The 11,981-nt window shown below is 43.3% G+C and overlaps 1 protein-coding gene across 2 annotated transcripts; it reads right to left on the reverse strand.

The window, feature by feature from the left end:
- Positions 1–2,034: 2,034 nt before the first annotated feature.
- taf3 (TAF3 RNA polymerase II, TATA box binding protein (TBP)-associated facto) lies at positions 2,035–9,956 on the reverse strand. 2 transcript variants are annotated; one of them, XM_008410967.2, is made up of 7 exons: positions 9,573–9,956; positions 8,976–9,218; positions 5,547–7,381; positions 5,385–5,467; positions 4,063–4,333; positions 3,777–3,883; positions 2,035–2,991 (listed from the first exon to the last, which is right to left on the reverse strand). In XM_008410967.2, exons 1-7 carry the CDS (start codon positions 9,736–9,738, stop codon positions 2,877–2,879), a joined length of 2,820 nt encoding a protein of 939 aa, XP_008409189.1. In that variant the 5' UTR covers positions 9,739–9,956; the 3' UTR covers positions 2,035–2,876. The 2 variants fall into 2 exon arrangements, with proteins under 2 accessions (XP_008409189.1, XP_008409188.1); XM_008410966.2 differs by having other exon boundaries at positions 5,547–7,384.
- Between the last annotated feature and the right edge of the window lie 2,025 nt (positions 9,957–11,981).

An 11,981-nucleotide genomic window follows, 5' to 3' on the forward strand; every position in this document is an offset into this window, starting at 1 on the left:
AACAAAACAAAAAGAAAAGGCAGTTTTCAAATGACAAAATGAAAACCACCCCAGACCCTGTTTGAGAAAAGCAATTACCCCTCAAGCTGGTTGGCAGCGACATCAGTCGTCAAGTCTGATGCCGGCGGGGAGTCTCTCACGTCGCTCTGGAGGAAGCTTGAGGAACAATGCTGGAGGGTTTTAGAACGTGAACGGACCCACAAGACTTCAACTGCAGACATCGACTGGTCCACTCCAGAACCTTCATTTGGCTTTCTTTGAGCCGTTCAGAGGTGGACCTGCCGGTGCGCCTCCGATCGCTGTTCTGCTGCCACWCACCCAAGTGTGTTGAGAATAAATGAAATTCTCTAAAATGAAAACTCCTTCTTGTGATTATCCGGGCTCTTTTGTTTTTAAAATTTGTTTGATGATCTAAAACGTTCGACTAGGATTTCAAAAGGAGGAGAAAATCTGTCGATGAGGGAGGGAACACTTTTTCTGGCATAAGCTTGGTTTTCATAAAAAGACATTTTCAACAACTGGTGTATTGAGCAATAGTCGCGTATCTTGTGACTTATTTAACGACGTCTGAAGGGGGTTTCCTGCTGAAAGTAAAAGGAAGCAGTGAGCCGTTAAAGAGMACATCCGGATTTCAAAATGGTTGTCCATTCATTTCTAAAGAGAAAACTTTTCATTGTTTCGAAGAGGTATAAACATTAGAAACAGCAGGAGGTGTCTAATGAGATACAGCAACATTTTTTCCATCATTCTTTGTGATTTACGCTAACCTTCCCACAATCGGCGGGATAGATCAAGCAGAGCCTCCCAAAAGTTGCTGAAAGAGGAGCACTGTCTTCCCCTCAGACGTATCTTTCAAGGCCTTCAGTCTGCAGAGCGTGTGCGTTCGTGTGAGCGCCGTCCCGCTTTAACGGTGTCTCTTTGACCCCAGAGACGTTCCAACCACACTCCCTTTTGGAGACGGAGTTTGTTTCCCGCCCCTCGGCCTGACGTGAAGCAGAGCTGTGAATCCGTCAGGTGCAGCAGCGAACCTCGTCTCTTCTTCTGCCGCTCAAACGGTTTCTGGAGCCGTCATTTCTGGAGACATTTCTCTTTCGCTGGTTTTGGCCTCTGATTAACTTCAGCGTCACTGACCTCTGACCCCTTCCCCTGCTGCGCTGCATTTAATATACCGAGTTAAATGTTCACTCAGATAAATTAGGTTTATCTGAGTTTTTTTTATTAAGTCGTTAAGTTAAGCAAAAGTTAATAAAGTAAGTTTGACAAACTTTCATTYGACTTTTTCCAAGTTGGAGCTCCGTTCTCTGTTTCAGTGCATTTTGCAAAATGTGTGCTCCATTTATTTATATACAATAAAAGAGATGTTATTGCCATTGCTTCAATCATGAAGATGAGTAAAAAGTCTTAATGTAATTTATTTCTCAGTACAGCATTATAATTTCATGCTAAATGTTTTGGTTTTGCTCTGTTTTTAGCAAAAATAGTGACATAAGGGTAACAAACCAATGTTTAATTTAACAAAATGAGATTTTGAAAAGACATTTTGAAACCTGATGTATATTAAATAAATATTTTTATAAGCTTTAAAAATCCATCTGATCACATCTTCCCTCAAATCAAAAGGCGAGTTCAGCTGCAGCTCTTTGAACAAAATGAACAGTGAATAGATGAGTATAATAATAATGGCATAAAGAAATGATCTAATCGGGTTTTTTTTTTTTGGATTTTTTTTAGCTCATATGTGTTTTTTTAAACAGTTTCACAATAATACAGAAGAACGTCTTGTACCTCATATCTGGAAAAGCCGGTAATGCGCCTCAAGAGTGACACCGTGTGGTCAATTTGTGGAAGAGACGGGAGCATTTTAACTACAAATGGCAGAAGAGACATATTTTTTAAAATGCATTTAATGCACACACAATGTTCTACTAATTTTAATTTTGTTTCTGCAAAGTAAGCTCAAACTAATTCTTCTTTTAAAAAAAAAAATGTTGGTGGCMAACAGGCGTGGATGTAAAAGTGATGCAGACGTGACGCTTTCTTTTTGAGTCTGCGGACGCACAGACTGTTCACCTTTAATATTGAAATATCAGCAAAAGTGATTTACATTACGAGCACGGCTACAGTATATGACTCCGAGAATCCATGTGAAGAAAAAGAAAACAATAAAAATAAAAATACAAAGTTCAAATTTTTAAAAAATGTACAGAAATTACAAGAAGAAACGGTTGGATTTTTAAAAACCGATGAGTGAAAGTGGTTCAAACGAGACGATCCTAAGAACAAAACGCACTTGGCTTCCAAGGTGGTATTTACATATTTATACATGCCTGACGCAATCATCTTTATATACATGACATTTTCAATGCAGGAAGCTGCAGAAGGGTCCGGCGGTGAGGACCGGCCTTCCTGCAGAAGACGGGAAGCAAACAGAAACACGGCAGACCGACGCTGGCGGACCTCTCCGAGGTTCAGCTCCAATCTTCTAAAAGTTCATGTGGTCTTCGCGGACAAAAATCGCCGGGAAACAGCCAGCAAAACAGACGGGAGGAAACAAAAAAAATAAAATAACAGGCAAACTTTTTTGCAGGTGATAAAGGAAAAACAGCCCCGCAGCAGGAATAAGGCTGAAGTATGTGCTGGTTAAAGCCGATTCCTCTCCCCCCCAAAATCACTCACCGACTCACRATGCATAGCGGCTGACCTCTTTTAAAAAAAAAGAAACGACCCCCAGACGTTATCGTCAGCCACAGATTTTTAGGTATTCTTTTGTTTTATTTTTACAGCAGTGCCACCAGCGATCAATAATGGCTTTATAGTTGAGAAAGTCCCAAATCTGTCCGTTTTTTTTTTTGTTTTTTTTTTTCCTTTGCATAGTCTCAGTGGGGTTTGTGTTTCTTCTTCTTGTGTTTTTTGTCCTTCTTCTTGCTGGAACATTTTACGCAGAACCACGGCTGGTCCTCCGGGGGCGGCGTGAGGATCCCGACACAAGGCCTGAGCGGAAACGAGGAGACAGGAGTTCACACAGTGAGGATTTGTCTGCCTTTAGCGTCGATGTGACGTGGAAACGTTTTGGCGGTCCTAAAGAACCAGTAAAAAGACCCTAAAGGTCCAAAAATGTAAAAGTAAGTTCATCTTTGATCATAGTATCCTAACCAAACAAAAAATATTATTTTGAATATAATTACTAGAGGAAATTAGTTCAATTTAGTGCTCATTAGCGTTAGTTCTGCAAATAATTATTTTATTAATCTGTCGATTATTCTGATGATTAATCAACTAGTTGGATAAGAAAAGTTGGCCTATTGTGCAGATTTAAAAAAAAAATTAAACTACAATATTAGCTTTTTCTATGAAATTATTAGAAATGCATTAACAGACAGAAAGAAACAAATGATGGATTTCCTTTTTAAAATAAGAAAAAAAAACATTTTATTGCCTAAAATGCAACAACATAGCATTTTTTTTGTGTGTGAATTTGAACCAGGTGAGTATTAAAAAAAAAGCCACTTGAGGAGTTTTGGGKKTTTATCCATATATTTTTTTCTACAAATTTGKCTTAATTAATGTTGTAAATATGCTGATGTGTTTAGCAAATGGCCTCTTTTTGAGTTTGTATTAATAGTTCACGATTAATTGGTTACTATTGCGATTATTTCCATAATTGACTAATCACAATTAATCGCTTCAGTCCTAATTTAGCGTTGAGTCACATTCGGTTCTGTGTTGAGTCGATACACACGGCTGAAACTAAACAGGTTAATTAGCGCGTCTCTTACCAGTGGTACCAGTCGTCACAATCGTCACATCCAATCATGGGGCTGCCGTCGTCCGGTTTGTTACACCCAGGACAAATCCAGATTTGATTTCCCCACTCATCCCGGATCTGGGACACAAACGGACACCACAGAGGATCCCCAAGGGGGGGCTTCCACGTCAACTTAACAGCTATTATGCAGATTTATTAGATTCACGTAGACGATTAATTATTTTTAAGGTAAAATAATTCATAATCCTCCAAACAACATTGCAGTAAAACAACGCGCTCCACTTGCGGAAACCTACCACGTAAGTACTGACGGTCTCGGTTACGACGCTGCGGACAGGTGGCTTGACGGAGGCAGCAGACGGCAGCATGGAGGGCAGAGGCAGCAGAGATGCCGGCGGGGGAGGAGTGGGCTGCAGCGGGGAGGCAGGCGGCAGGATGGGAACCACCGGGGGGAGAACCGGAGGAGGAGGCGGCGTCCGGGGACGGTTCCCGGGGGCCGACTTGGCAGCAGGAGCCTTGGTTCCTGGAGTCTTGGGCTCCGAGTTCGGAACCACTTTGCTGATAACGCTGGAGACACAAACACAGGTTAGCGTGAACGTCATGACGTCTTTGCGTTACGGTTCTGGTTCTGCTCTGCATCCGCTGAACCAGAACCAAACGTGGAGGAGCAGCATTTGGTTTCTATGCTCCGCTGATGTGGGACAAACTTCTGGAAAACGGCAAAACTGCTGAAACACTGAGCTCTTTTAAATCCAGGCCAAAAACCCMCGTGATAAAAACTGGAAGATTGATCCATATTTTTCACATTTGATGGTGGCATTTGACAAAATGTAATGTTTGTTGCTATTTCATAATTGGTTACTGTATTATGTTTTTATAGTGTTTCTTGACTCAAAGATCATTTTAAAAACTTGAGCTCTACTACCGGAGATGAGTTTTGGTAAATATATCAAAACACATCCTAAAATCTATTTTAATTCAAGAAAAGAAAAGGTGAAAATATTTAAATTTCAGACAAGAGTTTGTAAAAATTGTAGGTATGAGAACTTTAATTTATTTGTATGATTTTATCTGTTAAAAAGTTAATTTACTTCAGTATTTCAATTCCAAAGGTGAAGCTCATATTTACAGATTCTTTACACAAAGTATTATATTTTAACCACTAATATCTGCGTCATGAAAACCCAAAATTCTCTTCATCATTAAAGTTATAATACTAAATATTGCAGAAATGTGATAGTTTCTGGCCTACATCAGACGCTCACTGACATCCTCCACCAAGAGATTAAACCACAGAAGGTCACTGCTAAAGAACTGTTCACACAATGCTGTTTACATTTATAGAAAGTTAAGTGGAGGAAAAAACTGTGGTATAAAATAAAAAAAGAGCACAGGCTACAGGTATCTGCGCAAATATAATTTATGTGTAAGCCTGTGAAATGAATCGACACGACAATTCATTTCCACATTTGAATTGAATGACCTGACTTCAGTTAAACTATTCAATGATGTTCTGATTTATTGAGATTCACCTGTAACGGTTTATGTCCAGGAGTGTGGAGGAGAATACGAGTTTCTGGGTGGAATCGGGGATTGTGGGAAATGTCGGCAGACTTACATTTTGTCCTGACCTGCTCCCACCCTGAGGGTCAGCCGGGGAATGACTGGAGACGGCAAGACGACTGGAGCCTCCATCTTCACCTAAGATGGCATCAGCAGCGTTACCGTTAGCAACCGCCCCACAAACAACAACGACAAACAAACACAGGCCAACGGTTACCTTCTCCAAACGAATCTTCTCCTTCTCTTTCTCCTTCTCCCGTTTCTCCTTTTCTCTCTCCTTTTCCTTCCTTTTTTCCTCCTTCTCCCTCTCCTTCTCCTTGGCCTTTTCTCGCTCCTTGTCCTTGTCTTTCTTCTTCTTCTTCTCTTTCTTGTCTTTTTTCTTCTCCTTCTCCTTGCTCTTCACCTCCTTGTCATGCAGGATGGGCGCCAACGACGGCAGCATGGAGGGCACCCGCAGGCAGGTCGAGGGGCTGAACAGCGGCGGGAGGTCGCTGAGGGAAAAGGTCGACAGCGTCGACTGTTTCTGCTTGTCCTCCTTGTTCCTGTCTTTATTCTTCTCCTTTTTGTCTTTGTCCTTCTTGCTTTTCTCTTTGTCCTTCTTCTTGTCTTTATGTTTCTCCCTCTCCTTCTTGGTGCCCTCTCCGTCTCTTGATTTTATTTTAATGGGGACCTCCGGCAGGGTGAACTCTCGGGGCATGAAGAGGTCGTCACCCTTGACATCCTTCCACGGCATCTTGAGCTCCTTGGAGAACTCCTTGTTTTTGTCCCGGTTTTTCTCCTTGTTCTTTTCCTTCACCTTGCTCTTGTCCTTTTCTCGGTCTTTGTCCTTCGGCTTGTCTTTCTCCTTCTTCTTCATCTTGRTCTTGAGGTCCTTCTTCATCTTCTTCTTCACATCAGGTGGCGGCGGCAGCTGCAGCGGCGGCAGCACGATCTTGCTCTTCTCCTCGAACACCTTGAGCAGCGGCTCCGGGGTGGGCGGAGACGCCGATCCCGACGACACGTACTCAGCTGGGATGGGGGGAGGAAGCGGAAGAGGCGGGGCCGACGGACCGCCCTGGTTGGCTTTGCGGACAACTTCGTTGATCGAGTCGTCCAAAGTCCAGTTCCCGAGGCCTACGTGAGCATGTGGGTGGAGCGGCGTCGAAGTGTCCTTCATGAAACCGCCGATGCCGGCGGGAATCTTGGGCGTGGACGGCTCCATGATGGTCAGCCTCCTGGGGCTGGAGAAGCCGTTGCTGTCGGAGTCYGAGCCGGAGGAGAAGGCGAAGGGGTCGGGCTCGCGCTCGGCACACGCTCTGGCTATCACGGCGTCGATGGAGTCATCGATGGCCGTGTTGTCGGGCTCCAGCTTCTTGAACGAGACTTCGGGGAACTGCGGGTCGTCGTCGACCGGGCGCTGGTGGACGATCTCCTTCCCCATCCTCTCGCTCAGAGCGGACAGCTTGTGCAGAGCTTCCACTTTGATCTGAGCTGGGGGCACTTTAAGCGAGCCCATCTTCGGGCTCTTCGGGCTTTTCGGACTCTTGGTCCTGCCCGGAGACTTTTTCCGCTCCTTAAAAGGTTTTGGAGAGTGTATGGGACTGCCTGCGACGGGGAGCACCCCTTTCGGGGACTTAGTTCGTTGCCTGCCGGGGGACGAGACCTTAGGCTTTCTAACCGGGATGGCGAGTGCCTTCTGGTCCGAGAGTTTGGGTAGGACCGGCAGAGGCCTGAAAGGAGGCAGGGGTCCGGACGGGGTTTCGGGCGACAGGGGGTCGAGGCTGTCGTGGGAAGGCAAAATGCCAGGCGGGACGCGCTGAGGGTTGAGGGAGGTAAGGGGCTCCCTGGGCTCCACGCCCCACTCTGGGCTGAGGCCAGGGTACATGCGCGGCCTCTTGGAGGTGGGCATCATGCCCAGGGCCGCGTCAGGACTGTCCAAGTGTCTCTTAAGCGGGTGGTTTTCGTCGTTGACCATCTCGTCTTCGTCCATTTCTTCCTCGTCTTCTTCCAGGGCCACCTGCATGGCCTCAGCAGAGGTGCCCATGTCAGGAGGAACCTCTTCCTCCTCCTCTTCTGCTGAGCAAAGACAAAGCAAACCAGATAAAGCAACTCTAGCAAACTTAAAACCCATTTCCAACCCTGAAAAGGTTGGTGTACACGTTTGTGAACGTCTTATGAGAAAGTGCACAAGTTGACTAAAGGGCTTTTGAGAGCATTAAAGAAAGTAATCGGCGCATTCACTCATTTTAAAACCCAATCTATGGTCACTTTGAGTTGTGCAAAATGCAGCAAAGAGAATACATTTTCTGAATCAACGCCATCAGACTAACCAGGCCTRAAAAAGCAGTACGAGATGAGCTTTCAGTATGTGAAAGAGTATTTTTCACTGCACGGTTATAAAAACCCTGAAACACAGAAGGCAGCAACGACAGTCAGATTTACTCCAAAGGAAAAATGACGGACTCACCCTTTAAATCAGATTCCTAAAACAAATACCAGCACAAGTTTAATTTGGAGAAATGGATCAGCAGTTGGAGCATAGTGCTTGCAGACCTTAACAAGCCTCACCTGTTTGGCAACCCTGTTGGTTGATGCAGCTCCTTAAAAGATTACAAAGTGCATTTAATAAATCAACACAGTGACGGGCTGAAGATGTAAGGGCTTCAGCAAACTACAACGAGCCTCAGTTAAGGTCTCCTTCTATGACTCAACAGGAAAACACGGCCTCCAGGAGAGAGCTCCAAGTCCCAAAACCACTGCTAAGCAAACAGAAGAAAAAGAAAATCCGATGTTTCCCCAAGACTCAGAAGGTGTGCAATCTGCATTCAGGACGACTTGCTGTGAGTAGTGCAACAATGAAGAGTGGCAAAAAGCAGTGAATGGACTTTGAATAGGCCACTCAAAAAACATTTTCTTGAGTGGCCTAGTCAAAGTCCAGYCCTAAGTTTGAATAGGATTATGTGGTGTAAACAGACATGCTTGAAAATCCTTGAATTAATAAACAATCCTCTACAGAAGAGTGAAGCCAAAGTTTATCCACAGTAATTATTGCAATAAATGATATTGGTTTGTTTTTTTTATATATCAAATAATATATTATTAATAACACAGTAATGTTAGTTTGTCCTCTCAAAGACCAATACGTGCAAATTTKATAAAAACCCTCAATACGGGAACTTTGAATATCCAAAGTAAAACACGACAACCAAAAATAATAAATAAAAACAACTTACAACGGAAACCATACATAAAATGGATTATGACGCTTCTATAAACAAAGTTCACCTTCAAAAAAATAATCAGCAGAATTGAAAATAATTATTGAGCTCATTTTAATTTATCACACAATTAATTAATTAAATAATTAATTGTGTCAGGCATAAGGCTCATTTTRAATGTTTGATGACAGCTGTCACCGTCAGAGGTGAAGCAACCGGTTATTAGGTGATGGATATACTGTAACAACAGCCCATCTTGGTTTGGACGGATTATTTCCTTTAATAAATGAAAACAACTCATTTGAAAACCAATATTGTAGTTAGTCAAGTTATTGTTGATGTCAAAACTTGCACGATGTCAAAACTTGCACTATGTTCAGAAAACATTTAAAACAGAAGAAATCCAGAAGGGAGGATAATACTTTTTCACAGTCGACAAGCATGCTGACCTTCTTGTAAGGAGACCAGAGGCGGCATGTACTCTGGGATGTAATCCTTTCTCTCCTCTGCATCTCTGACTCCAGGCTGAGGAAACTGCAGGACGTTGTTCTTGTTGACAGGAAAGAGCGGCGTCTGATGGGTGAACGCCACGGGCTCCAGGTTGTTGACGTAGTCTTCCAGTTCGCTCAGGTTGACCCCCATCAGTCTGAAGGCCTGGCTGAGGTCGTCCAGAACCGGATCTGTTCTTCCGTCTGCAAACACGKGATCAAAACAAGAACCTGTAAGTTTAGGGTTGGACAATCTGACTGAAAGCAGAAGCTGGWGACGATCAACAAGTYTTAGAGTGAACTAAACGAGCACTTCAGGTAAATTACACAAAACGAAAGCGCGTTACGCTTGTTCTTAGTGAAAATAACTGTAAAGCACGCATAAGCGACCACAGAGGTGTGTGGAAGCCGGTCAGGTATTCAGCTACTGTACTTTTTGACACATCAATCTTTGCTAGGGGGCGCCACTGAAGGGAACAAGTCAACAACAACGTGATCGACAACTTCTAGTTTATTGGAGCAAAAGAAAGTAATCAGAGTATGAAACAGAGAACTTACACAGGTCAGAGTAGCGATGGCAAACCCTTGCCAGCTGCTGGATGTACCTGTGCAGCACATCGGACAGCAGATCGCAGGCTGTGAGCTGCACCGCATCCCAGCCCAGAGCCTGGCAGATCTGCGCCACCGAGACACGCAGCAGCGAGCGGGCATAGTTCTCGCACATCTCGCTGGCTTCGCTACGGTGAAAAATACCACTCAATTCCGCTTCAAAGACATGCCCCCGGTCTTCATGTTTCACCGAACCCCCAACGGACCAGGGAAAACCCACTATTTCGGCTAGTTTTGGACATTTACTTTAGTAGATATATTGGCGCTTTCGCCAGAGTCGCCATCTTGATTCCATCGGTAAAACCCATCCCGGAGGTCTAGTCTGCACATGCGCAAAAGTGATTGTCAGTCAGTGGTGGGAATTGGGTAGATTTGAAGAGATTCGAACATTTTGGCTAAGCTCAGCCAAGCGAGATGAATGCTTAATCTTTCGGATTTTATAATTAGGTCTGATTTTATTTAATTAGTCTTTAGCTTTAATGCTTAGGTAGACTGTTGCATACATGAAAAGATTCCGTACACTTCAGAATGCATGTCTCCTTCCATCAACTATGCTGTCTTTAAAACTGTCCCTCCCCTTTATTTATCCTGGTGATCCTCATCCTGGTTTCTGTAATTTTCTAACTTACTCTATATTTTATCCCAGATTGATTGATTTTATCACTGATTCTGATCTGTCATTACTTGACACTGACACACCAGAGGCTGTGTGGCTGTGTTTGAGCTGCTCAATAGCTCCCTCTGCCGTCACAATATGCAATGATCACACAGTGTCACGCTGCACTTCCTCTATTTATTGTAATGATCTTTAACTCAGTATGATGGGCGAGTGAGACACCGAGCTTAAGGAAGATTGACAACTGACTATCCTTCATTAGTGTGTGACAAATATTAATGTCACGTGTACAAAAAAATGTGGTCATCGGTCACGGACACGAACCGGCCAATCAACTTGGCTCAGTCCCGAACAGCACACCCCAACTGCTTGAGCACATACAGGAAGCCCCGCCGTCGATAACAGATCGTTGGATGAAACAGTCAGGGGGCAACATGGTCGATGTTTGAGCGCCGTCATTGTCGAAAAGGAAGCTCTCGAGACAGACTCGCAGTAGTTTTAGCTGGAAAATATTAACATATAAGTTATACCAAGGGTTAGTTTTAAGGTTTCAGCTCTTAACGGCAGAGTCAAATCTCCTGCGCACTGGTAGCTACTAGCTTGTAACAAATGAGCAGCAAATAAGATCAGTGTGTTCCTCCCCGGTTGAGGTTGTCGCATTTCAAGCAAACTAGGAAAATTCAGACTTGTCATTGTGTTTCAAAGTTCAGGTGAACGCAAACGATATCAGCTCGTCTGTGCTTGTTTTTTTTTTTTTGCACCTTCTATACTCTACACAAGGTGGTGCTGGATTATTATGAAAAATAGGACTCAGTGATTTGAAGTGACATTAGTATTACATACATACAGAATAAAAGTAGTTAAGGGGAAACCACATTATATGGATTGATAGCAACCTTGCATGGAAAAGGGGTTTAAACGTTGGATAGACATTGCTCAACCCTGTTGCCACCAGTACTTTTAATGTTTCTAGCATTAATGCGTCTGCGGTTTATCAATCAGTCACCATAAAACCAAGACATACATGYCTAAGATGAAAGCCACAAGGCCTGAAGAGATAAATYAAGCAAGCAAAGCTGACATCTTTTTTTCAGTACATCAAGCGGCACTGAATATTATTTTCAATATTCTGAATATTATTTTCAATATTCAGTACCGCTTGAACCTTTAACGCAATTAGCCCGATTATAACCTCAAACTTAATGTATTCTATTAGGATTTTATGTGATGAACCAACACGCAGTGCATAAATGTAAAATGGAAGAAAAATGCAAGTTTTTGTTTTTATGAATGAAGATCAACGGTGTGGATTTGTTTTCATCCCTCCTGAATACAACTTGTGCCGCAATTTCTGTAGGTCTTTGGAATACATCTCTTTGAGATGTATTCCACACAGGGACAACTTTCTTTGCTCATTCTCCTTGACTAAACAGGTCTCACTCAAAATGAATGACGGCCATCTAGAACGGACACAGACTGGCTTTTGGACTTAGTTTTGGATTTTGACCAGGCAGTTCTCACAAGCAGATATACTTTGATTAAACCACTGTAGCTCTAGTTGAAGGTTTAAGGTTTTAGTCTTGCTGGAAGGTGAGTTCCTCTTTAATCTTGAATCTTTTGCAGCTTTGACCGGTAAAGGTAAAATTAAGGCTTATTTTTCCAGGCCTGTAGCGTTCTCAACTCCCTTAATCGTTACTGTCCCTGCTGAGCCAACTTTTGGGTTATAAAGCTTCTTCAAAACA

This window comes from Poecilia reticulata, linkage group LG6 (assembly GCF_000633615.1).
Source record: "Poecilia reticulata strain Guanapo linkage group LG6, Guppy_female_1.0+MT, whole genome shotgun sequence".
NCBI lineage: Eukaryota > Metazoa > Chordata > Actinopteri > Cyprinodontiformes > Poeciliidae > Poecilia > Poecilia reticulata.